This window comes from Drosophila persimilis, unplaced genomic scaffold (genome assembly GCF_003286085.1).
Source record: "Drosophila persimilis strain 14011-0111.01,24,50 unplaced genomic scaffold, DperRS2 tig00000000-arrow-pilon, whole genome shotgun sequence".
NCBI lineage: Eukaryota > Metazoa > Arthropoda > Insecta > Diptera > Drosophilidae > Drosophila > Drosophila persimilis.
The window spans coordinates 15803358-15828525 of record NW_020825288.1 but is presented as its reverse complement, the minus strand read 5'-3'; the positions used below and the strand labels follow the sequence as shown (position 1 = coordinate 15828525).

The 25168-nt window shown below is 46.3% G+C and overlaps 6 protein-coding genes and 1 pseudogene across 6 annotated transcripts; 4 read left to right on the top strand and 3 right to left on the bottom strand.

Annotated features, from left to right (window-relative positions):
- The first annotated feature begins 1661 nt into the window (after positions 1 to 1661).
- LOC6588630 lies at positions 1662 to 2469 on the top strand. The gene is made up of 2 exons (XM_002013838.2): positions 1662 to 1785; positions 1849 to 2469. The coding sequence occupies exons 1-2, from the start codon at positions 1736 to 1738 to the stop codon at positions 2363 to 2365; spliced, it is 567 nt and encodes a 188-aa protein (XP_002013874.2). The 5' UTR covers positions 1662 to 1735; the 3' UTR covers positions 2366 to 2469.
- An 11-nt stretch (positions 2470 to 2480) lies between these two features.
- Positions 2481 to 3232, bottom strand: LOC6587428 (annotated as a pseudogene).
- A 1296-nt stretch (positions 3233 to 4528) lies between these two features.
- On the top strand, positions 4529 to 5339 carry LOC113564895. The gene is made up of 2 exons (XM_026984140.1): positions 4529 to 4651; positions 4715 to 5339. The coding sequence occupies exons 1-2, from the start codon at positions 4602 to 4604 to the stop codon at positions 5229 to 5231; spliced, it is 567 nt and encodes a 188-aa protein (XP_026839941.1). The 5' UTR covers positions 4529 to 4601; the 3' UTR covers positions 5232 to 5339.
- Positions 5340 to 6001: 662 nt separating this feature from the next.
- On the top strand, positions 6002 to 6806 carry LOC6587250. Its single transcript, XM_002013836.2, has 2 exons — positions 6002 to 6082; positions 6146 to 6806. Exons 1-2 carry the CDS (start codon positions 6033 to 6035, stop codon positions 6660 to 6662), a joined length of 567 nt encoding a protein of 188 aa, XP_002013872.2. The 5' UTR covers positions 6002 to 6032; the 3' UTR covers positions 6663 to 6806.
- On the bottom strand, positions 6667 to 8853 carry LOC6587400 (probable cytochrome P450 304a1). The gene is made up of 4 exons (XM_002013835.2): positions 8756 to 8853; positions 8425 to 8676; positions 7212 to 8068; positions 6667 to 7149 (listed from the first exon to the last, which is right to left on the bottom strand). Exons 1-4 carry the CDS (start codon positions 8847 to 8849, stop codon positions 6814 to 6816), a joined length of 1539 nt encoding a protein of 512 aa, XP_002013871.1. The 5' UTR covers positions 8850 to 8853; the 3' UTR covers positions 6667 to 6813.
- A 235-nt stretch (positions 8854 to 9088) lies between these two features.
- Positions 9089 to 10097, bottom strand: LOC6587440 (kinetochore protein Spc25). The gene is made up of 3 exons (XM_002013834.2): positions 9906 to 10097; positions 9623 to 9839; positions 9089 to 9548 (listed from the first exon to the last, which is right to left on the bottom strand). Exons 1-3 carry the CDS (start codon positions 10048 to 10050, stop codon positions 9194 to 9196), a joined length of 717 nt encoding a protein of 238 aa, XP_002013870.2. The 5' UTR covers positions 10051 to 10097; the 3' UTR covers positions 9089 to 9193.
- Positions 10098 to 11001: 904 nt separating this feature from the next.
- LOC6587228 (probable aminopeptidase NPEPL1) lies at positions 11002 to 24496 on the top strand. The gene is made up of 6 exons (XM_002013833.2): positions 11002 to 11132; positions 12114 to 13126; positions 13191 to 13347; positions 16688 to 16864; positions 24045 to 24155; positions 24223 to 24496. The coding sequence occupies exons 1-6, from the start codon at positions 11067 to 11069 to the stop codon at positions 24352 to 24354; spliced, it is 1656 nt and encodes a 551-aa protein (XP_002013869.1). The 5' UTR covers positions 11002 to 11066; the 3' UTR covers positions 24355 to 24496.
- Positions 24497 to 25168: the final 672 nt, after the last annotated feature.

Sequence of the window (25168 nt, the reverse complement as noted above, 5' to 3'; positions counted from 1 at the left end):
GTGTATCTGGAGTTTACGGTTGGAACTGTTTCAGTTTGATGATAACTTCCTCCAAATCTCTAGAACAAAAACTTACTAATCTATTGTACGTAGCTTTGTGGAGGTCTTCATCGCTTAAAGAACAGTTGATTAGATATGCAAATCTCTTCGAAACTCTATATACACTTTCGATGAGGCGTTTGATTTCGGTGGAAAATGATCGATTATCGAAAATCTGTCCTGAAATTATCGTGATGTAAAAATTTCACTCTAGCACTTCGTCGTTAGGTTGTTTTTTTTTCTATAACTAGTACGTGTTACGATTTCTGTATCGATTCGGAAATAATTGTTTAGTTTTTTCCTCGAAATAATCGAACATGAGACCATATTCGAATTTTGGAATTTTATTCGCGATGAAAATCGCCTCTAAAAGAGTGTATTTTGTGATTCGTCATCAGCAATGTTTTCTAGAGTCTCTAATATGATATCAAATAAATCGTAAACCATGTTCGTCGAATTCAAATGCGCTTTGCAGAGTGTTTTTGAAAATGATTTCAACGTTTTCTCATTTCAATTTTATTTTAAAAATTTAAGAAAATTTCTGCATTATTGAAAAAATCTACTACATCAAAAGAGCACCTCACACCATGATTTCCGACCAAATTAAGTGAGCTGGGAACATAGATGGCATTTTCATTCAAGCTCAAAATTCTTGCTTCTACTTTCCAGACATGCTTGATGCGTTGTCGTAGTATTGTCCTCTACAATGTTGGATTTCTAAAGCACAGCTTTCAGTAACAAACTTTTAAGTCCTTCCAACTGAACAAAAGTTATATGCCTTTAAACATTTTCCTGTTTGCAGGCACCCTTTTTAATAGGGGGCCCCAGGCAATTGACTATTTTGCCTTAGGGTCAATCCGCCCCTGGATACTCGTTTCGACTCTTGCCGATAAGAGTGTTTTGTTGTTTTTTTTCAAAATTCGGAATTTGTGCCGTGCCCACTTTAGAAACTGCTTTAGATAACGCGTGAAACTTGTTCATATATAAAATATTTCAATCCTGAAACTACATTATTAAAATTATGTCAGACTTAGGTGGCTTAGGTTACTTGATGGATAGATTGGGATTTCTGAATGTATTGTAAAATACATATTAAGCAGAGACTATTTAAAAATCTCTCTCTAATAATTACAGTACCACAATAGTCCAATACCCCATTAACGGGGTAGAGTACTTCATTGTCGAGGCAGCCGACCTGTTTAATCTGCTTCGCTGGCAGAATTATCAACATTGGCGATACCTTGCGATACGCATATTTTGGGGAACCTCTTAAGATCGTGTGTTAATTGTTGATTGACACCTGTACAGAACTGACTCAATATCAGTTGCTTTGGGTTTGGTTCTGCGGCAAGATAATCTTTATATGTATGCACTACTCAAGTTATTAAAATTGGTTCGTTGACTTTTATGGCTTCTAAGGGGCCTGCGACTCTTTGTTCTTAATTGCAGAAAAAGTCTATTATGGGTTATCATTCTATTGGAGATCGGAACCGAAAATACAGGCAATCGTGCGATTCCCTTTCGGATGCCAGACATGTATGTTCCGATTGAGTGCGAAGGTCGATCTAGTGCTTATATCTCGACCCTAGCACCCCGGTTATAAGCTGTCAAACTGTCAAACCGACTTGGGGGCTATTTCTAGGCACTTCTAAACAATAATCAACAGAGACAACTGGTGTAAATTTATAGTCTCAAGATGTCGAACTCTTGCCTGTCCCATGAGAGGCATTCCGATATAAATACCATGTAAGTGCTCCGCTTCCGCTGCCACCTAAGGGCTGCAGCTTCACTGACTCTCCTCTGCCCCAGAAACAAATGCACGGAGTCGGACGACAGGAAGGTCGCCATGTTCGATGAGCTAAATCGGTGCACTTGCTGTGCCGAGAATAGTATGCTGCGCACTAAGCTCCTACAATACGAGGCGACCATTGCGAGTCTGGAGGCGTTCGTGAAAAGCATCGTGAGCAAGCAGGAGGTGATCCTTTGCGAAGTGGACAGGCTGCGCAAGCTCACAGAATTTGATTTCAAGGACCAAGAATCCCCCGAGGACGTTGTGGAGAACCCAGGGCAGAGCGGGGATGAAAACGATAGCATCAGCATCGGGAATTTCGACGACGAGATCGGGGCATGGCAGACACCACACTCTGTCATGGGCATGTCCGTGCCCTCAAATCCGACCATTTCGCAGGCCGCCAGTCCGGTCATTTCGCTGGACACCTGTCCGGCCACCTCCCAGCCCTCCTCCGACTCGGAAGAGGACTCCTTCCAGGACCTTATGATTTTGGCTATGTACACCAACTCGGACACTGAGAGCGATGCCAACTAAAGAGTGCTCTTCACCTACATATATTTACCACAAATCAAACCACAAATCAAACCACATGTACACGGATTGTTCGTTATAAAATACTTAGTCTTGGTTGTCTTAAACCTATTCTCTATCACCCACATCTTCGGTTCTCCAGCTGCACCCAGAAATCGGGCGGAGTGATTATTAGCCCATTCTGGTTCTCGGACAGATCGGGCGCCAGGACATAGTTGAAGTTCTGGCACATGGGCGCCGTCATGAGGAAGAGCATGTTCCGTGCGAAGGTCTCGCCCGCGCAGAGCCGCTTTCCCGCCCCAAACGTCCAGGAAGCGCTCGGGACGGAACTGCTCCGGATCCGACCAGACTCGCGCATCCGAGTGATAGGCATAGAGACTGGGCACCACAATGGTATCCTTCGTAGAGAGAGGGAGAGCAATGGTCAATGCATTATCGTTAAGGGATCTGCGCCACTTACCTTGGGTATGTGATAGCCCAGGAGCTCAGTATCGGCCAGGGCCTTGTGCGGCACATCGGAGGGCACCAGTGTCTCGATGCGCATGCTCTCGCGGATTGTGGCCTCAGTGTAGTGCATTTTCTTCCGATCCTCATGCTTTGCTGAGAGCACGGACGAGTGCGAGTCCCATCCTCCTTCGATCTAGTGCTTATATCTCGACCCTAGCACCCCGGTCATAAGCTGTCAAACTGTCAAACCGACTTGGGGGCTATTTCTAGGCACTTCTAAACAATCATCAACAGAGACAACTGGTGTAAATTTATAGTCTCAAGATGTCGAACTCTACTATAACTAGTACGTGTTACGATTTCTGTATCGATTCGGAAATAATTGTTTAGTTTTTTCCTCGAAATAATCGAACATGAGACCATATTCGAATTTTGGAATTTTATTCGCGATGAAAATCGCCTCTAAAAGAGTGTATTTTGTGATTCGTCATCAGCAATGTTTTCTAGAGTCTCTAATATGATATCAAATAAATCGTAAACCATGTTCGTCGAATTCAAATGCGCTTTGCAGAGTGTTTTTGAAAATGATTTCAACGTTTTCTCATTTCAATTTTATTTTAAAAATTTAAGAAAATTTCTGCATTATTGAAAAAATCTACTACATCAAAAGAGCACCTCACACCATGATTTCCGACCAAATTAAGTGAGCTGGGAACATAGATGGCATTTTCATTCAAGCTCAAAATTCTTGCTTCTACTTTCCAGACATGCTTGATGCGTTGTCGTAGTATTGTCCTCTACAATGTTGGATTTCTAAAGCACAGCTTTCAGTAACAAACTTTTAAGTCCTTCCAACTGAACAAAAGTTATATGCCTTTAAACATTTTCCTGTTTGCAGGCACCCTTTTTAATAGGGGGCCCCAGGCAATTGACTATTTTGCCTTAGGGTCAATCCGCCCCTGGATACTCGTTTCGACTCTTGCCGATAAGAGTGTTTTGTTGTTTTTTTTCAAAATTCGGAATTTGTGCCGTGCCCACTTTAGAAACTGCTTTAGATAACGCGTGAAACTTGTTCATATATAAAATATTTCAATCCTGAAACTACATTATTAAAATTATGTCAGACTTAGGTGGCTTAGGTTACTTGATGGATAGATTGGGATTTCTGAATGTATTGTAAAATACATATTAAGCAGAGACTATTTAAAAATCTCTCTCTAATAATTACAGTACCACAATAGTCCAATACCCCATTAACGGGGTAGAGTACTTCATTGTCGAGGCAGCCGACCTGTTTAATCTGCTTCGCTGGCAGAATTATCAACATTGGCGATACCTTGCGATACGCATATTTTGGGGAACCTCTTAAGATCGTGTGTTAATTGTTGATTGACACCTGTACAGAACTGACTCAATATCAGTTGCTTTGGGTTTGGTTCTGCGGCAAGATAATCTTTATATGTATGCACTACTCAAGTTATTAAAATTGGTTCGTTGACTTTTATGGCTTCTAAGGGGCCTGCGACTCTTTGTTCTTAATTGCAGAAAAAGTCTATTATGGGTTATCATTCTATTGGAGATCGGAACCGAAAATACAGGCAATCGTGCGATTTCCTTTCGGATGCCAGACATTTATGTTCCGATTGAGTGCGAAGGTCGATCTAGTGCTTATATCTCGACCCTAGCACCCCGGTTATAAGCTGTCAAACTGTCAAACCGACTTGGGGGCTATTTCTAGGCACTTCTAAACAATAATCAACAGAGACAACTGGTGTAAATTTATAGTCTCAAGATGTCGAACTCTTGCCTGTCCCATGAGAGGCATTCCGATATAAATACCATGTAAGTGCTCCGCTTCCGCTGCCACCTAAGGGCTGCAGCTTCACTGACTCTCCTCTGCCCCAGAAACAAATGCACGGAGTCGGACGACAGGAAGGTCGCCATGTTCGATGAGCTAAATCGGTGCACTTGCTGTGCCGAGAATAGTATGCTGCGCACTAAGCTGCTACAATACGAGGCGACCATTTCGAGTCTGGAGGCGTTCGTGAAAAGCATCGTGAGCAAGCAGGAGGTGATCCTTTGCGAAGTGGACAGGCTGCGCAAGCTCACAGAATTTGATTTCAAGGACCAAGAATCCCCCGAGGACGTTGTGGAGAACCCAGGGCAGAGCGGGGATGAAAACGATAGCATCAGCATCGGGAATTTCGACGACGAGATAGGGGCATGGCAGACACCACACTCTTTCATGGGCATGTCCGTGCCCTCAAATCCGACCATTTCGCAGGCCGCCAGTCCGGTCATTTCGCTGGACACCTGTCCGGCCACCTCCCAGCCCTCCTCCGACTCGGAAGAGGACTCCTTCCAGGACCTTATGATTTTGGCTATGTACACCAACTCGGACACTGAGAGCGATGCCAACTAAAGAGTGCTCTTCACCTACATATATTTACCACAAATCAAACCACAAATCAAACCACATGTACACGGATTGTTCGTTATAAAATACTTAGTCTTGGTTGTCTTAAAGCTATTCTCTATCACCCACATCTTCGGTTCTCCAGCTGCACCCAGAAATCGGGCGGAGTGATTATTAGCCCATTCTGGTTCTCGGACAGATCGGGCGCCAGGACATAGTTGAAGTTCTGGCACATGGGCGCCGTCATGAGGAAGAGCATGTTCCGTGCGAAGGTCTCGCCCGCGCAGAGCCGCTTTCCCGCCCCAAACGGGAAGGACACGTCCAGCTTGAGGCAGAGCTCGCCCTGGTCGTCCAGGAAGCGCTCGGGACGGAACTGCTCCGCATCCGACCAGACTCGCGCATCCGAGTGATAGGCATAGAGACTGGGCACAACAATGGTATCCTTCGTAGAGAGAGGGAGAGCAATGGTCAATGCATTATCGTTAAGGTATCTGCGCCACTTACCTTGGGTATGTGATAGCCCAGGAGCTCAGTATCGGCCAGGGCCTTGTGCGGCACATCGGAGGGCACCAGTGTCTCGATGCGCATGCTCTCGCGGATTGTGGCCTCAGTGTAGTGCATTTTCTTCCGACCCTCATGGTTTGCTGAGAGCACGGACGAGTGCGAGTCCCATCCTCCTTCGATCTAGTGCTTATATCTCGACCCTAGCACACCGGTTATAAGCTGTCAAACCGACTTGGGGGCTATTTCTAGGCACTTCTAAGCAATCATCAACAGAGACAACTGGTGTAAATTTATAGTCTCAAGATGTCGAACTCTTGCCTGTCCCATGTGACGCATTCCGATATAAATACCATGTAAGTGCTCCGCTTCCACTGCCATCTAAGCGCTGCAGATTCACTGACTCTCCTCTGCCCTAGAAACAAATGCACGGAGTCGGACGACAGGAAGGTCGCCATGTTCGATGAGCTAAATCGGTGCACTTGCTGTGCCGAGAATAGTATGCTGCGCACTAAGCTGCTACAATACGAGGCGACCATTTCGAGTCTGCAGGCATTCGTGAAAAGCATCGTGAGCAAGCAGGAGGTGATCCTTTGCGAAGTGGACAGGCTGCGCAAGCTCACAGAACTTGATTTCAAGGACCAAGAATCCCCCGAGGACGTTGTGGAGAACCAAGGGCAGAGCGGGGATGAAAACGATAGCATCAGCATCGGGAATTTCGAGGACGAGATCGGGGCATGGCAGACACCGCACTCTTTCATGGGCATGTCCGAGCCCTCAAATCCGACCATTTCGCAGGCCGCCAGTCCGGTCATTTCGCTGGCCACCAGTCCGGCCACCACCCAGCCCTCCTCCGACTCGGAAGAGGACTCCTTCCAGGACCTTATGATTTTGGCTATGTACACCAACTCGGACACTGAGAGCGATGCCAACTAAAAAGTGCTCTTCACCTACATATATTTACCACAAATCAAACCACAAATCAAACCACAAATCAAACCACAAATCACACCACAAATCAAACCACTTGTACACGGATTGTTCGTTATAAAATAATTAGTCTGGGTTGTCTTAAAGCTATTCTCTATCACCCACATCTTCGGTTCTCCAGCTGCACCCAGAAATCGGGCGGAGTGATTATTAGTCCATTCTGGTTCTTGGACAGATCGGGCAGTTGGTCGCCCGGCGCCAGGACATAGTTGAAGTTCTGGCACATGGCCGCCGTCATGAGGAAGAGCATGTTCCGTGCGAAGGTCTCGCCCGCGCAGAGCCTCTTTCCCGCCCCAAACGGGAAGGACACGTCCAGCTTGAGGCAGAGCTCGCCCTGGTCGTCCAGGAAGCGCTCGGGACGGAACTGCTCCGGATCCGACCAGACTCGCGCATCCGAGTGATAGGCATAGAGACTGGGCACCACAATGGTATCCTTCGTAAATTGAGGGAGAGCAATGGTCAATACATTATCGTTAAGGGATCTGCGCCACTTACCTTGGGTATGTGATAGCCCAGGAGCTCAGTATCGGCCAGGGCCTTGTGTGGCACATCGGAGGGCACCAGTGTCTCGATGCGCATGCTCTCGCGGATTGTGGCCTCAGTGTAGTGCATTTTCTTCCGATCCTCAAGCGTGGGCAGGCGGCCGCAGCCCACGACCTCTTCGATCTCCTGCTGGATACGCTCCATGATCGAGGGGTACAGCATCAGGTACTGGATGAGCAGGGAAAGCTGTACGCCGACAGCGGTGAAGGCTGGGATGGAGAAGTCGAGAAGGCCCATGATGAACTGGTCCCGGTTGAAGCCGTGTCCGGGGCAGCTCTTCATCTCGCTGATGTACAGATCAATGAAGTTACGCTCGCTGCCCACCTCGTAGGTCTCGATGTGGCGGTCCACGATTTCCGCGAAGTACTGGCGCATGAACTGGTTGGACTCGTTGAGCTTCTTGTAGCCACTCCACTCGGGCCAGACGTGCCGGATCCATGGCATGATGCTCAGCAGCCTGCCGTAGTCGTCGGCGTGGCGCTGGAACTGCATTCCCATCTGGACCAGGCGCACCAGTCCGGCCATGTCCTCACGCGACTGGCGCTCGTTGTACACGACGTGGAAGTGACAGTTCACCGAAAAGGGATTGAAGAGCAGCGGCAGCTGCACCCTGTAGCCGCCCGGCTTCACCAGATGGTGCTCGTGCGGGTATTTCGGTCCGTTTCGGATCATGTCCAGCATGTCCGTGATCTGCTCCTTGATGACAAGCTCCAGTTCGTCAAAGCGCCGGCCGAAGCCAAAGTCTCGCAGGTACCGCAGAATGAAGCGTCGCTGCTCCTTCCAGAGCGCACCCTCCTGGAAGAAGATTCCTGTCCGAGCAGAAATCAATTAAATTCAATCCGATTCCCGTTGGTGCTAATCATGAGTATATGCATGTATGTACATATTATCCCTACATGAGGACATCTTATCATATTATTACCTAGCCTAACGCAGCCATAGTGGGACTTGCGCACGGCCACTCTATTGACAGCATCACGGATGAAAATAATAGTAAGTTATTTATACTTTCAACTCGCAGCACAATAAACCATTTAATTAGAGATGATAAGAATGTTTCCTAAGGCAATTAAGAATCAATCGACCCCAATATTTTCAAGTGGCTTTATCAGCGTCCCATTCGGGCACAAAGGGACGGGAGAAACAGGATTGATTTCAATCTTACCGCGAACATCGTCGCCGGGGTCGCGCATGGCCGCGAGGAAGATACCGGGACGGCCGTCGAAGACTTGGTTGTTGAGGACCTCGCGCACGCCCTCGCCACTGTGGACCACGGCCACGGGAAACTTGCCAACGTGGAGGCCAATGATGTCCGACTTGTACCACCTGGTCAGGGTGAGGGCGGCCTTGTGCAGGTACTTGTAGTTGATCAGCAGCAGGAAGAGGTAGCTGCCAAAGAAGGGGATTCGCGGCGGACCTGCGGGCGCAGAACGGAGAAGCGAGAATCTTAGAATTAGCTCCTGCTCCAATGGAGGTGTCCTTGGATCCAGACTAACCCGGCGGAAAGCCGACTGGCCGACCAACGGCATATCTGTACGAGAGATATAGGAAGATCGCCGTGCAGATCGTCAGGAGTAGTTCGGTGAGCATTCTGCTACTGGCTTGGACACCGACTGAACTTGTCAAATCTCTGCCGTTGCGTTTTTGTAGGTGCCACTCGCCTGATAATCCGCACACGAACACACACAGCCGTAGTCGCAGCGGCAGCCGCGCACAAGCCGGAGCAATTAAACAATGCTTATTTCTATATACATATGTACATAGATCGCCTCGAGTGTACATATTGGATGTATGTCGATCGATCTGTGGGTCAGTGGAGGACTTTGGAATTTCTCATTTGTGTTTAACTTAAGACGAGTTAAATATTATTTATTAATTATTCTTTATACAAATTTAATATTAATCGGAAAAATGGCACTGGAGTGGCAGTCAAATCATGAGGCGTCATTTGTCGGCGAGGTGAGATCAATCTCAATTATAGATGTCGGCATAAAGTTGCTGTGCTTCGACGTCGCCTTCGGTCTCTCGCTCCCGCTTGGGGTAACTGGACTGGCCCCAGCCACCTCCTGGTCCGAAATGAGCTTCCGCCACTTGCTGGCATTATTGTCAGTGCGGGTGTGGAGAGACCGCCACAGCGTGTGCAGGCCGTCGGCGTCGTTGCCGTCCAAAGAGAAGGGTATCAACTTGATGTCGCCGTCGTCGGCCCGCACTACGCTGACACCATTGAGACGCGCCGGCAACGCCTCATGGTTGATGTACGTCCCCGTTGCCTGCTTGAGACTGTGCATGCTAACAAAATAAAAAAAATAAAGGAAACGCAATTGAGCATTTTCTGGATCGAATATTGGAGGCCGGAAACAAACCATTCCATCAGCTCGTTGCTGCGCTGCCTGCCCTCCGTCGTGTGCCGCAACAGCTGCGCTTCCATGTCCGCGTTGCGCTGCCGGGTCACCTCGAGCTGCTGCGCCAATGCCTCGCCCAAGGTGAATCTCCGTTCCAGTTCCTGGTTGCGGTTCAGCAACACTTTTTGCAGCTTGCCAAAGTCGCGCTCCTGCCGTTCGATGGCCTCCTTGGCACTAACTGTAAAACACGTTGAATGTACACCAATTGATGCCTGAAATAGGATGAACGCTTGCCGGGACTCACTAATATTTTTGTGGACTCTGGAGCTCCGTTTGCTGATGGACGCCTCGCGGCTTTGCAACCGTGTTTCGTTGCTGAAGATTTTCTTGAGGCGCATATAGTAGTCGGAGAGATCCCCCTCGCTTGCTTTTAAATCGGCCATGGCCATACTAGTTTGTTTATTTTTTTCAAATAGGTCGCCGTTTGTGTTTGTATTTTGTTGTGACGCTTCTTGTCGATAAAATATACCGACGACCCTCAGAAATATACCGAAACATACCGTCTCATTTAAAAAATATACCGTATAAATACTGACGAATCGATACTTCCAGTCAAGTTGGCAAAGGAGCTCAAGCTGCAATCGATGGATGATGTTGCGATACCTAGCATATCGATAGGAGCCGGAAAAGGTATATCTACGATATATTTCTCAGTCCCACTGCTAGTTTAGACACCATGTCTAGCTCACACACCGTTCAAATTTTATACCTTTAATAGTGTTTTCTAGTATTTTCCAGTATGCACCCAACCCATGTCCAATCCACCAATGTAGAAATCGTGTAGAAATGCTACTTAGAGCAATGTCCCAGACCACACCGAGTACAAATTCGTGTTCAGAAGGTGATTTCAAAAAGAGATAACGGAGGTTTTCACACTGGCGCTTCCATGGGGCTTATATGACAATGACACATTTCCCCTTCAGGTGTCGCCTTTGGTAACTACATGCAAATGTAGTTAATATGCAGCAAAACTGTAGTTAGCGTGTAGTTATCATGTTATTTAGTGGAAATTGTTGTTGACCGTCGTTGCTTAAACCTTATTTTGTAAACTATCCAATAATGATGAGGACTTAAAATTATTCAATCATATAGGAAAGTAATTCGTCAATCGGATAAAATTACGAGTCCAGAGTTGCGGGTCCTAGCTACGTAGTATTAATCAACCGAATATCAAAAACGAGGAATTAATTGGAGTGTCCATACAAATAATTCGTCAGTATTTTTACTGTATATTTTGAAATTTGTGACGTATTTTCGGTATATAACGTAGAGTCAGTCACACTGATTTCGAACTGAAGTGCACTGCCAATTTGAACTAAAACAAAATTTTTGGAATCAAATTGCACTGCAAGTGCAAAATTTCACGGCAGCATTATCGTGCGATCTACTACCAAAGTTCCCGTTAATGCGCTTGCTGCACAGCGGCCAGGCCCTACGCAGATTCTACAGCCACAGCAGCCGCATCGGAAAGGTGAGTGCTTAAAAACAAGTGCGAAACGGGTTGGAATTCCGAAAAGAGGTTGAAATTCTGATTGAAATTGATCAGTCCACCAGGCCAGTAATGGCCACCCAATGACAGCCGAAAACGCACCAAGTCGCTTGGTGACGCTGCGAAAAAATTTTTTTTGGCGAACAAAAGCGATGCTAAAAATAACCCGCAAAATATTTGCATAAACAGCGCGACGCAACCCAATGGACAAGCAAGATAATATTCTTGTGGAGAAGAACCGCGCGGTCGAGCAACGTTGCAATTTCCCGCCCCACTGCCCCGCGAGATGGGACCACCCGCGTAGCGGTCAACGACCCACTTGTTGGTCCCGTTACGCTTGCTCAAGGTCACTTGCTTCTTAAGCGATATTCTCTTCTTAATAATCTCATGAAACAATCTCCAAAAGAGTACGTACATTCACTCGTAAATGTGTGCTGTCCATTAAGTACAGTATGCTCCACAAAGAGTGAACAATCTGCTGCTCCCACAATATAGAAGGCATAATAAATCAGGGTGTCACACTTTCAGCTGTGGAAGAAGATAATTGCAATACTGCAATCTATAGAAAAAATAATAGTAAATAATAAATAAATCGTAAAAGAACGTGTGGAACTATTGTAGCCATTCGCTGGAGGGAGCCTGAACTGTGAATTTTGTTCGTTTACAACACCTTTAATAGCCGCATCTCTGTCAGTAGGCATTCGCGAGTGATTTACAGTCAGCACAACATTTATTCGGACACTCGTCTATGTCAACTTTCTTTATAAATAAATGTATGAGTGGACAGCATCAATTAAATGTGTTGCCTGGGCAAAGTCGTCGACTGATAACGATGTGGGGCACTTTGCAGTGTGGTAAATCAGAGATTAATTCTGATTAGATACGAACGTGCGGCTTATCGCCTGTCGTCTTTACGCACAGCCCAACAGAATTTAACGCATTCCCACTCTGATGCTCTTTCAGATGGCCACGGACATCAGAATTAAAGCCTCGCTCAGCGCCAGCGATCCGCAGGCGCACCCGGTGCTGATCATCGGACAGCTGCGCCACCTGAATCTCCTGAAGTTTGACGATCTGGCCAGCAAGCTGAGCCCGCGGGTGACCGAGGAGACCTTCCTAAATGCCATTGCCTGCCTCCATCCAGCGCCCACGGACAAGGTGTCGCTGTATCTGGATGTAGCCACAGTGGCGTCACTCCCATTGAAGGCGTCGCGACACAATACCGCCTCGCGCGCCCATGCCATTACGCGTCTCGTAAAGAACCATGTGCTCAACGTGAGCGAGGAGAGCGTGGTGCTGGTCTGCGAGCGCGAGAACATCTTTGCCAGCGCCTGTGCCGTGGTGCGGGCCTTCCCGCTGTACTCCCGCAAGACGGGAAACGGCGCCCAGTCCAAGTCCCCCACTGGGGGCTCTGGGGACGCAGACAACAGTCGCAACGTGGTCAACGTGGAGTTCGTTGTGATCGACAAGGACGGCGGCATTGAGAGTGATCCGCTCACCGCAGATGAGGTCAAGTGCCTGAACGAGACTGCCCGTGGCATCCGTCTTACGGCCCGCATTGTGGATATGCCCTGCAACGAGATGAACGTCGATCACTTTGTCCAGGCCATCGAGGAGATAGCCCAGGAGCTGTCGCTGAAGCCGCAGATCATTCGCGGCGAGGAGCTGCGGGAGCGCGGCTTCGGGGGCATCTACGGTGTGGGCAAGGCAGCCGCCGTCCCGCCCGCACTCGTTGTGCTCTCCCACCAGCCGAAAGGCGCCCAAGAGACCATTGCTCTGGTGGGGAAAGGCATCGTCTACGACACTGGCGGCCTCAGCATCAAAGGCAAGACCGCCATGCCGGGCATGAAGCGGGACTGCGGCGGTGCTGCCGCCATTCTGGGTGCCTTCTACGCGGCGGTCAAGTGCGGATTCAAAGACAATCTGCATGCGGTCTTCTGCCTGGCCGAAAACTCTGTGGGACCAAACGCCACGCGGTACTTATTTATCCAAGGTCTACCTTTTCTATTGGATCCAACTAATTGTTTCCGTTTCTTGCAGTCCCGATGATATTCACACTCTGTATTCCGGCCGCACAGTCGAGATCAACAACACGGACGCCGAGGGCCGCCTCGTGCTGGCCGATGGCGTTTGCTTTGCCAACAAGGATCTGAAGGCCAACATTATCCTCGATATGGCCACACTGACAGGAGCTCAGGTGAGCATTGCCTTTTTCTTTTGTGATATGCATTGATTCAATTGTGCAGGCAGGTGGAAGGGACTTTCTTATACGCCTTTTGTGTCTGTTTATTTCCCCTTAAAAGCGCTTGGTTTTAAGCAACTAAGAACTATAGCTTTTGGCAGTAGAGCAGTGGTCTGTGCTACACCCAAATAGCTGTGAAACTTCTCAAGATAAATCTTTTCAAGGTGGAATTTAGTCGAAATTCTAGCCTTCTCATTCAAAGAATGAGCCTATTAAAGGCTTTCAGCTATGTCATATTGTTTGAGCTATATATGGGCTGTATATTACAGAGTGCTTCAGTTGGTTTGTGAGGCAATATCTATTAAGTGCATGTATTCGGTCAATCGATTGACCAAAATGAGAGTTCTTAATTTTATATTTTTGTATATTAATATAATCTTGTGTGATAAGGACTTTTTTTGAAAAAGATAAAATCTCTTAAGGATAAGGATCTCTTTGAATTGAAATTATTGTTTTTTTTTCTTTCTCACTAAACTAAAGAATCTCTGTTAAAAAAATCACAGGGATTGATTCATTTTTAATGATTTTACAGGCGTTTAAAGTGAAAAGTGATAAACATTAGTTTTTTGTTTTTTTTTTAATGAGACAAGTCGAGATTTTTTTGTTTGTATGGTATAGCGCAAATAGCAGAGCCACGACTGCAGCTATCTACATTTCTAGAAGTAAACACTATTCAAAACAGGACAAAACAGCATACTTTCGTTGTCAGCATTTTTATATGGCACAAAAATATTGTATGTATGTACGTACTCGTCTGTGCTACAACAAGAATACTCTTTTATGGGTATTAAAATTCAAATGAAATGCAGATAGAAACAGAAAAACATCTGAGTATCAAGTTTAATGTAGTCGAGATCCTCGGTCCTTTTACTAACTAATTTATTAAGAAATGAGGTGCCGAAATGATTCAGATTTCGCTAAAATTCAAAGAAAGATATCGGTTCACGTTAGTATGATTTTAGTTCATATTCCACTACAAAGCTTTTATTTGCATTTGATATTCTATGAATATCTTGCACTAGCCCTCGTAGATTAATTTTTCCATAATTCAAAAATAGAATCTTTTTCCATAAACTGTTTTATGGGGTATAGTAATTCTCTCGAATTCGAAGCCAACAAATTATTTTGCTAGTATCCAAAGTGGTTCCCGTTTCGAGATCCACCCACCTGGTCTTGGCTACATGTTTGTGTACCTCCGTTGCCTTCTTATGCGAGAATTTATGCCACGCTTTATAAAAGTCACGAGGTTAATTGGAAAAATAAATTGCAAATTTGGTTTTTTCGCCGGCAACTTGGAGGAATCACAGCAACAGTATTCCTATAACCACACCAACAGCAAGAGATTCGATTGTGGGTTTTGTTGTTGCTGTTGTAGCTGCCAGGCTGGGTGGGGAAAGCAGCGAATGGGTGGTGCTTGCTGTGGCAATGACTGGGACTGGGGCTGGGGCTGGGGGTGGACCTTGGACTGGGTGGTGTTCGTTTTCGATTGCAGCGAGAGCAGCAACTGAGTAGCTGCTGCGATGGCGCACAATTACCATAAATCTTGACTGCAATTTGCTTAAAATATGATGCCAATTTACGTTATTTGTGGTTCGATGGGAAATAAATCGAAGCTGGTCACGGGCTGTAGTGGTGGCAGTGGCAGTGCCAGTGGCGGCAGCAGCAAGGACATGGATGCGTGGCACCCAAAGGCTTTGGCCAGCCATAGAAGGGTGCATTGTTTCGGGAAGGAATTCCTTGGAGCCTTAAAATATCTCGAAATACCGCACAGCCTAAAACCAGGACCAACACTTCAGGCAACACCTCTTCTTCCGCAGCCACACCCTCTACACAGCCACCCTGGAAGTTTTCCACATTTTGCTATTTTGTTTAGAATTCCGTTTTGGCGCTTGTTGTGCTTAATTTCATTACACACACACACACACACACTGGCAAACTCCCAGACAGGACGCAATAATATTAATTGCCAGCATTGGGGCAACTGCCACTGCCACTGCCACTGCCACTGCCACTGCCATAGGAGCGGGAGCAACAACAGTGCAGTGGCAGCAGCAACGAGCAGACAGCAGCCAACACTTGGTGTACCCTGTCGGGGCGTGTTACACAATTGGCCCTCTGTTTGTATCGCCCTGAAGGATGGAAGACATCTGAACGGATCTCTAGCTAATCAGTACATTACTTCCGTAGTTGTGATAGATTTATGCCTTTCATTCGCAGGAATAAGGATTCATATCAATCAGAATTGTTTGTTCGAAAAGTTATGGGCCTAATATATGGCATAATATGTTATATAGCTGCTATGCAGATAGATCTTTAAGACAAATCGGAACGATCAGTTGCAAGTTACATTTATTTTTAAAGCTATTGCAATAATATTGGCTAAACCTCTGCCAAGTTTTGTCAGAGTCGCAATGATCCAATGTATAGACCATGTCCTAAATCCCATAGCTATGAGATTTATTCTTCGTCAAGCGAGAGAATTAAAAAGGTGCGTCGTTGCATCTAGTGATCGCTTTCGGTCCGAAGAATCCAAGAACAAAACACAAAACAAAGCGCACAAGTAGACTCCTGTACCAAGGCGTGAGATCTTTGCTAGTCATGCACACGACATGTAATCTCCCGTATTCTTTTTATAAGCATTCGCTTGTGGCGACCCCGCCGGCCTTGTCTCTCAGATATTTCACCATAGCTTCATCTTCGAATACGGCAAGGGTATCAGAACTTCGGACTGCTGGAGTTGGTGTTTGTGAATTTTTGCGCTTTTACATTTTATGTTCCTGCTGCTGGTTACACCTTTTGCTGTTGTTTTCAGCTGTGTGCTGCTGCATCTGATGTTGCTCCTGTTGTTGCTGCCTCCATTTGTCCAGCTGCAGTTTAACACGCGCCACGGAGTCCTTGCCCCCGTCCTGGCTGCTGTTTGGGTGTTGCTTGTGCTAAATAACCTTGCACCTTTTTATTGCTGGTCGCGTCGGAAGCTCGCAATTTTCGTTGCTGCTTCCTGCACCCTCTCGGCACGCTCCACTCCCTTCCGCTCCCTTGCGCTCCCCTCGGCTCCTCTTAGTTCCTCGCCAACCTTTTTACATTGTTAGTTGCTATACAGTTTTATTGCTGGCATTTTGTTGATTGTTGCTTGTTTTCTATCAAACCCTCCCAGGGGCTATCGCTATCAGGGGACTGGCGCTGGCCGGGGGAGGGAGGGGGGGCCTGTGACTTTTAAATGTATCTCTCAGCCATGCCATTGAATATTTCATTTGCCATTTCTCACATTTTCAGTATTCTTTCGATTGCTTTTCAGGGCGTAGCAACAGGCAAATACCATGGCGCCATATTGACAAACTCGGAGACATGGGAGGCCAAGTCGTTGCAGGCTGGACGCAAATCCGGCGATTTATTGGCGCCCATAATTTATTGCCCCGAATTGCATTTCTCCGAATTCGCATCGGCCATTGCTGATATGAAAAACTCTGTGGCGGTAAGTACAAACTCTTTACCCTGCTTTCAAGAAGAAAAGGGGAAATACCAACAGAATATCGAAAACAATCCAACATACCAAACACGAACCGATAAGATCGATCCATAGAAATGGAATTTTGAATTAAAAAAAAAAGGTGGAACGGAGTTCTATTACCATATACTATCTTTCCCGTAATTAATACTTATTAATATTCATCATTTTAATGCAGGCTTAACTATTTTAGCTCCAATTTTCTCCTATCATTAGCCTAATATCTATGTTTCCTGCATGTACGCTACAGGTTGGGGCGCGTCATGCAGCAGCGCCCTTCGGTCGGTTGCGTTCTGCCAGGAATCTGCGCTTAAAAAGCTTCGGCTTGGTGTCGCTTGTACTCCCACTTATAGAGTCCTACAATTCAGGACTCCAAGTTTTATGCTCAATTATAATTACGAAACCAAAGCATTCAACCGATTTTCAAGCTCCAGTTCTTTAGTACTTTTGTTTTTATTTAGAAATTAACGGACAAACTATAGATACACTTTAACTTTGGCTTTAGTTTTCTTTTAATTCCGGAAATCCCTTAATCAAAATCGAATTATTTCCCCTAAACTAAACTATTTTCTTCTCACTTCTCCAAGTCATTGGCTCGTCCTTTTTCTTCATCACTTTGGCGGCAGGGAATCCTGCCAGAGGGAGAACCAGAGGCGGAGCCGGCGCCAGAGTGAATCCCCAAAGTAGCTTAATTTATGCATTATCGAAGACACCCGTGTGGAACTTTCCCGGCCTCTAGATTCGATTCTCTGCCAGAGAGTGACTTTGAAAAAGTTTTAATCAAGTTCCGGTGTAACTTTATTCATTTGTTTTCAATTCATTTTCCCTACTTCTTTCCTTCCGACTACATTTTTTGTGTGTGTGTGTTTTTTTTTTCGCTCAAGAGATATTTTACACACATTTTTAATTAACTTTATCGCTTGCACTCGAATGTTGTTCTTTTGTCTTCACTCGACCGCACCGCACCGCACCATTGCGGAAAAATGATGAACGTCATGTTTGGTTTAAAGATTGATTAGTATTACTCTGATTTATGCCACAGACCTCATACCACATACCACACACACATGCACCAAATCTCCCCTATGCCCCGGCCGCATGTATCAAAAACTTTGGCGTTCCATCTATGCCAGTAGCCACTTTCGCAGCCATTAGAGGAGGCACAGAAGGCGAGGATGGGCTGGCGAGGAGCAATAAACCCATCCCAGCGGAGCTGCACTGGTGCCGGCTCAAGCCCTCGGGCCCCGAGCCAAGCCACAACAGCAAACCAAATCGAGTTACCTTATTGTACGTCGAAAACGCTTCGGATCAATGGTCATTCATCATTGTCACGCCGTGAGCGGGTGGACAGGACGGGTCCGGATGCGGGTGTGGGTACGGGTCCGGACTGGTGCGTAAATGCCAGGCAGGTCAAGTGGCGTGGCAATTTTGGCTACCTGCCAATCGTTCACTCCCCCCTCGTCCCACTCTTTCTCCCTCTGGTTCTAACTTTGGCTCTGGCCCTCAGTCGAGCTTTTGGAAGTGCCTGCATGTGCACTGGGAAAAACTCGCACAGACGATATCCGAGAACAAATTGAAAGAACTGCGAATATTCCCATTCGAGACTGCGTTCCAGGCTCGGTCCCAAGAATTCAGCAACAACATACATGGCTTGTGCCTGAAATTGAAAAAGCTTGCCCACCGCTAGCTTTAATCTAAATCTGTAAAATCTTTGAACATTTTGGTTTTGTTTGCATCCTTACGACATTTCAAGATAATTATGAATCTTTTCATTGAAAAGATTAACATAAATGGATTACGATTTGAATTAGCTTGAATCAGAGAACGGTGAGTTCTCAACACGAGCTTTAGGTCGATGGGGAAATACCAGCCTGAATCCAAATTGTGGGGTTTATTTTATAAACTATCAAGATGCTTAAAAATGTGGTCTAGTACTGCTGTTTGGGCTGCAATCTAACATCTATAGATGCATCCTTTAGGATCTATCTTTTATTTCTCCCAGTGATGGCTGTTTGATTTTCGACCAGCTCTCTTTCACCTCTGTTTCCCTTTGGGGCGCCCGCTTGTTTGTGTCTCCTGTGGAAAAAATACGAATCAAGTCAAAATATCACACCATTGCAGGTTTGCCATGCCACACACAACATGTCCCATGCTGCTGCATCTTTCCCTGCCGCCTGCCGCCTGCCCCCCCTGACTATGCTCATCCCTGTCGCAGTTGATGTGACAGCGCCGCGCACTTTGTCAATGGGTGTCTGTGATAAAGTGTTTTAAATTCCAAATGCATTCAACGCTAAATGCAAAAAAGGTGAAATACCTGCCAACCCATCTGGAGGGTTGGTGCAATTCTTTTTTTTTTTTTTGGCTGCTTGGCGGCTGGATTTGACGCAAATTCCCAGGCGCTGCGTTTAAATTACATGAGCTAGAATTTTTTTGTGCCCTTTGTCTTTGGCCCCCGCCCGGTGGCCCGCTTCCCCCGGCTGGCCACTAAATGGTGGGATTATGAGTGTTGTTAGCGGCCGACTTTGGCTTTGGCTGGGGCCCCGGCCCGGCCGGGCCCTATTTTGGCAAGCTCTCTCGCCACAGAAGGTGGCTCAGGTGGAGGCTGTCTATCCATCTGGCCTTTAAATAACTGATTACAACTCACTGGCCACTGCCAGTTTTGGCATGGCATTGGCATCCTTTGTGCTACATAGTCGCTATTGTGGTGGGATGATGCCACGGCAGTCGATTGAAAGCCTTTCAGCTGATAATTAGATAAATATTTGGCAGAAACCCATAAATCCATGGGGTGTCGTTGTTGAATGAGACTATTTGCATTTGTATGGAATAATCGAATCAATAGTCAAAATATTCTTTAATTTTAAATCAAAATAATTATGAATATGCTGCTTAAAAGGCTGATTTCATTACTATTAATAATTTAGAGCAGTCGGAAGGCCTCTTAAATTTTGAGTAGCGAAAACCTCGGCTTGTCATGCACACGACATATATTTCGTTTATGCATTGGCGGGTCCGATCCCGGTTCCTGTCTTGAGTCGAATAACAATATTTCTCGTTATGCACACGACATGTAGAATTTACATACATTGTTTTCTATTGGCATTTGTTTAACGAGTGTCAGTAACTTTTGAGTAGTGTATGGAAATAATTAAGATATTGTGAATACCTCCACCAGTAGCTCTCCTTGCTGATTCCTTGCAATGATTCTCCGTGTTGTGGTTCCTTGAATGCAGTACAATATTGTGCCGTCTGTGTTATTGAAATTTAAAGATTTTAATTTAATTTAATTTAAGAATTTAAATGTAGAAAGTTTGAAAGGCTCCAAATCGCTCCATTTACAAAAAATCGCAGTAAATGCTTTCTCAATGGACAGAATCTGCATGGTCGATGGTCTCCAAATGCGGCACCAAAATTCCCATTAAATTACGATATTCTTCGAATTACTTTGACGTAGCCTTTAACCTTTTGGGTGTCGAGTTCGAGCATTATAAATTTCTTGGCATTTTCGGGGCGCGCTTCAGGAACGAATTCCCTCTTCCAAGCCACTAAGCACCAGGCAAACAGAAAGTAAGCAAAATAAAATAAAAATATCATCCCAAATTTCGGAAACTTTATGACCGCGACTGGCCGACCTAGACGCCATCCAGCAGCCTCCCCAATCCATGGTTTCCATGGGTGGCTTCCTCTACCTAAATCAGAAGATTTTTTTTCTGCCTCTGTCTGGGGCTGCCTTCTGCTAACCATCAGCGGGCGGAGTGGAGTGCCTTTTTTCGGGATGAAAGACTGTGCTATAAGTAAAACATAAGCAACACGGCGGCAGAACAATAAAATTTGCTTAAATATTTCCAATTGTTTCTCAATTTTCTCGGGCGATGGCGGGACGGAATCTTAGTCGAAAGTCGCTTCGCCATTTTATGACTGGGAAATTTTCCCATTGTTGGTAATTGATTTTTATGTTAAATCGTAAAATGTTCTGCCAGCATTGGGGATGGGCATGAATTTTAGATAGAGCCCATCCAGCCATAGCCATACGATCTTGTGGCAGCAACGTGTTGCAGTCGGTGTCGCGGCGGTGTCTTTACTTTGGCGTCGGCCCACGCGACCCATGCGGCGTATGCGTAATTGTTTTTTGTTTGGCTTTGCTTTACACTTTTATTGAGCGTCGACATTTTAAATTCAATTGCAGGGCGACTTTTTACGTGGTTTAATGAATTAAATTGAACTTTTTATGCGGCAAAAGTTTTTTACGGCACGACCTCCAGGCGCCAAAGGCGAGTAAACGACGGGGAATACCCGTCGGTGCGATGCTGTTGTTATTGTTGCGGTTATGCTTAGCCGGAGTTAAGTTTTTGATTAAAGTACGGGTAATGCACGGTAAAGCCTGCGAGTGCATAAATAATGACCCGGCTTAGTGGTTTAAATATGGATGCCACGGGAGGGCAGAGGATTCTGCCAGTGGGTGTGGCAAGTCACGTAATTTTCGGAATGCCGCCATTTCCGCGGCCTTCGCGGAAATCTTTCCGCTTCTTATGCTCCGGTTTCCGCTCAACTTTAGCCCCGACAAAAAGCTGAAGCGGTCTCCTTTTCAGCTCCCAATGAATGTTTCTAATATTTTCCAGTACTTTTTCTCTCTTTTCCTCCCTCCGTCTGGGATGATAAGTTTTTTAAAGTGCAGCGCGTCGCGGCGAAAATTGAATAAAAATTGTTGCCGCGTTCAGCGAATCTTTTCGATGGCGGAGCATCGATTCCCGAGTCTGGCAGGGCAAATCCCTTTGACTGCTGCCGGCTGCTGGCTGTTCGCTTATTGAATGAATGTGTAATTGATACTTCACTGGCAGAGGAGACTGACTGCTCCCGCCTCGGGCCTCGGGCCCGGGAGTGAGTCGCGTGGCAAGCAGCTCTACGCCTGTCAGTGGTGTTATCTTTTGTCAGCCTCCCGCCCCCTGGATGTGTCTCTTTGCACATGGCATGTATCGCAGATTGAATATCAGAGACAGCAGCTTAAGTGCGAAACAATGACGCTGCGCGCCGGCTAATTTAACATCAAGTTAATCGCAAATGAATCGCCAATTGCGGATACGGGATGCGGCATGTGGCATGCTGGATGCGAATCGGTATGGTGTCGCATCGACCTGGTTACCGTCAACGCCGACACTTGCATGTCCGTCATCTGCGGAACGGGACTGGCGATGGTTCGGTTTTGCTGGATACCGACTGTGGCAGACTGTGTTGCCACTGGACTGTGTGGGTCACGTTCTAAAGCGCAATTAGTCGACGGCCCATTGTCAAACTGAAGGACAGGGGAGTGACTGTGTGCGTGGCAGATCCTATCTGTTTGTGCGTACGCCCAGCCTGGTCCTCGGTTGTTTACCAAAGACCAAGCGAGATATGGGGAGAGGGGGAGACAATCAATGGCGGGCCTAATGCAATCAATGTTAATGACATTATGTTGACAAATGTTTGCCATTATTGATGGAAGCACGCTGGGGCTCCGGCCTGAATCCGGCCTGAATCCGGATCTGGCTGACTTGTCCGGTGCGTGTTTGTGTGTGTGTGTGCGTTCTGGCCTGGGGATTGCACAACTGTTAAACATTTAATTAGAGCCACAGATACTTTGAGATTGGAAGGCCCTCGATTTTTGGTGGGTTCACTCTCTCCCTAATTGATGGGGTGACCTCATCTCTAAAGAGATGGACGTAACGAAAGTGGTTATGAAATATAGATACTTCAAGGTATCGTCTTTATTGGTGCCCAAAGTCAGAGACTGTAAGATCTGGTCTCAGCACTTCCGCTCGTCATCGACTGATTTAGCAGGATGCAAGTTTCGGGAAGACACACATGCTCCGGGCGAATCGAATCGGCGAGGAGTGGAGTGCTCGTATCAGGAATGGCGACTGCCGCAAGTTTCATAACAAAATCTTGTTATTAGCTGCAAAACCGCCAAAAGCAGTGGCAGCATCAGCATCGCAGGAAGAAGCTTTTTGAACAACTGCAAGAAAAACAAACGTCAAGTGTGGTGCTGCCCTTCTTCTGGTCGGATCTTTTCTGCCTGACGCCATCTTGGCTCTGTTGCTTCAATGGACTTTTGACTTCCGCTTCACAACGGACGATGTTTGCACGTCCTTCTCCCTGCGTAAAGTGTGTGTGTGTGTGTGTGAATTTCATCTTGAGGAACAAGCGTTGTCATGTAATTTTCACTGCACGGCATCCCCAGCTGTCCGCTCGTCCTGTCCGCTCTAGTCTGTTGCTGTCGCTGCTGTTGGTGTTGCTGCTTCTGCTGGTGAAGTCTGCCAGTTAACTCCTTTTTTGGCCAACTATCAGCAGGCAGCATGCAGCAGGGTGCTCGCCTGTGCGCCAGTGTGTGCGTTGGTTCCTCCTTTATTTGGCTGGTCGCTGCCGCTCGTGTGTGTGTGTGTACTTTATGTTTGGCATTTAAGCGCTGCAATTTCCGCTCAAGTTAGTCGAGCGACTGCTTCCGCCATGCAGCTGCCAGTGCATGGCATATAATTTAGGCATTAGCACACCCAAACATGCCACAAGCGAGGTGTGATCCAGCAGAACCCGGCCCGAAAGCCATGTGGGTGGCTAGAGGTAGAGACCCTCATTAAAAGCAGGAGAATTTCTCAGTGCAAGCCCAAAGCCCAGAAGGAATGGCTAGCCATGGACTGGCTTGTCTCACCTTCCGATACTTGCATCGTAGTGGTCCTTTGAATGAAATAATCCATTTAGCTTAAGGAAGGAATGCCTAAAGCACTTGAGAAATGCCAACAACTGAAAGAGACTAATTTCCTTTGTGCCGTGTACAATTTCATTTGCAGAATGCAATTTTTTCTGCCCTTCTTCTGATTTATCCTTTTTTGTAGCTTATACTTTGGTTTTCTGCCTTCAGTCTGGTGTTTACAGAAAAAAAAGAAGAAAAGAAAAACGAATATAAGAAAAACCTGCCTTGTTCTCGAACTTCCCTCGAACGTACATCCGTCTCTATAAATATATTTCCTTGTTGCGTCGCACCACAGGACGCTTTTTTAATAAAGCGACGCCAAGTTTTGCTTGTTGCATGCCACACAGCAAACACAATCACACACATACACGAGAAAATATATCAGTATGTCTTCATGTTTCACTCTGATTTCCTTTCCGCTTCCAGGATCGACAGAATGCGCAATCCTCGTGTGCCGGCATCTTTGTGGCCGCCCATCTGGGCTTCGACTACCACGGCGTTTGGATGCACGTCGACATGGCCACGCCCGTCCATTGCGTAAGTGATCTGCCTGTACATCCATTATGTCTAAGCATATTTATATTTTCAAACTTTTTGATTTCAGGGGGAACGTGCCACTGGCTACGGCGTCGCTCTCCTGCTGACGCTCTTCGGCAGCCACACGCACTCGGCGCTGCTGCAGTCGATAGCCCCCACCGAGGAGGAGCCGCCCTCAAAGCGGCTGTGCCGCGATTAGCCCAGCATCAGCCCATGTGCCTCACCCATTAGCCTACCCACACACTTTTTTCCATGTGTCAATCGCTCCAGAAGCAATTTATTTAGCCAAAAGGCCTTGAAAGAAAACTGATTTTAATAATAAATGAAGAGTTGTGAAGAGATTAAAGAGTTTTTAAAAATATGCATTCAGTTTTATATGCGATGCTGCATTTTTGATACATACATTGCCGTAGGTCCTAGACTAAGAATGTTGTCAGTTTCAGGAACTTTTTGATGTCCAACCTACATGTAAAATATGTTTAAAGAAACTCGTATAGGGCTCCCATTTATTGCAGCTGTATGTAGAGACATTGGGAGAATCTATGCTCTCTGCTTCAGTTAATTATGTGAAAATATTTAGGAGCACAGTTCCTAAAGTTTGTTCATTGAAATACAATGTTTGTAAAGTGAAAGCCAGATGAAAGTAGAGAAAAGTAGTCGAATTTTGGTAATACTCGTAGTTTCAGCTCCCTCTAGCCAAGTCATATTTATTGCTATGAGACCTGATTAGCTGAATCCATTCGGTACGGGGGCTAGGTTCGAAAGCTTTTCTTAGAGTACTTTATTTAGTAGCTAATCCAATTTGCAGTTTCCCAGTTAAGCATGCCCGGACAGACACGCCCATATTCACGTGTACCATACTGCCAGGTTTGCCATTGTCTCTCATGTCATCCTTTGGCTGTTCAATTAGGCGACACTCTATGTCTCAGGCTGCTGTGAAGCTGCTGCTACGGGTTCTCTGACGCTGCTCCTGACGCTTAAGTGGATTCATCAGCATCACCATCATCATCATC

Bases quoted from the DNA above. Each gene is read 5' to 3' on its own strand.
- LOC6588630 (XM_002013838.2), top strand. From the start codon at position 1,736: ATGTCGAACTCTTGCCTGTCCCATGAGAGGCATTCCGATATAAATACC. The intron at 1,786-1,848 runs GTAAGTGCTCCG...CCTCTGCCCCAG, and splicing joins CATTCCGATATAAATACCAT to AAACAAATGCACGGAGTCGG.
- LOC6587228 (XM_002013833.2), top strand. From the start codon at position 11,067: ATGCGCTTGCTGCACAGCGGCCAGGCCCTACGCAGATTCTACAGCCAC. The intron at 11,133-12,113 runs GTGAGTGCTTAA...ATGCTCTTTCAG, and splicing joins ACAGCAGCCGCATCGGAAAG to ATGGCCACGGACATCAGAAT. The intron at 13,127-13,190 runs GTACTTATTTAT...CGTTTCTTGCAG, and splicing joins GTGGGACCAAACGCCACGCG to TCCCGATGATATTCACACTC.
- LOC6587250 (XM_002013836.2), top strand. From the start codon at position 6,033: ATGTCGAACTCTTGCCTGTCCCATGTGACGCATTCCGATATAAATACC. The intron at 6,083-6,145 runs GTAAGTGCTCCG...CCTCTGCCCTAG, and splicing joins CATTCCGATATAAATACCAT to AAACAAATGCACGGAGTCGG.
- LOC6587440 (XM_002013834.2), bottom strand. From the start codon at position 10,050: ATGGCCATGGCCGATTTAAAAGCAAGCGAGGGGGATCTCTCCGACTAC. The intron at 9,840-9,905 runs GTGAGTCCCGGC...CGTGTTTTACAG, and splicing joins CAGAGTCCACAAAAATATTA to TTAGTGCCAAGGAGGCCATC. The intron at 9,549-9,622 runs GTTTGTTTCCGG...TTATTTTGTTAG, and splicing joins AGCAACGAGCTGATGGAATG to CATGCACAGTCTCAAGCAGG.
- LOC113564895 (XM_026984140.1), top strand. From the start codon at position 4,602: ATGTCGAACTCTTGCCTGTCCCATGAGAGGCATTCCGATATAAATACC. The intron at 4,652-4,714 runs GTAAGTGCTCCG...CCTCTGCCCCAG, and splicing joins CATTCCGATATAAATACCAT to AAACAAATGCACGGAGTCGG.
- LOC6587400 (XM_002013835.2), bottom strand. From the start codon at position 8,849: ATGCTCACCGAACTACTCCTGACGATCTGCACGGCGATCTTCCTATAT. The intron at 8,069-8,424 runs GTAAGATTGAAA...CTGCTCGGACAG, and splicing joins CCCCGGCGACGATGTTCGCG to GAATCTTCTTCCAGGAGGGT. The intron at 7,150-7,211 runs GTAAGTGGCGCA...CAATTTACGAAG, and splicing joins TGGGCTATCACATACCCAAG to GATACCATTGTGGTGCCCAG.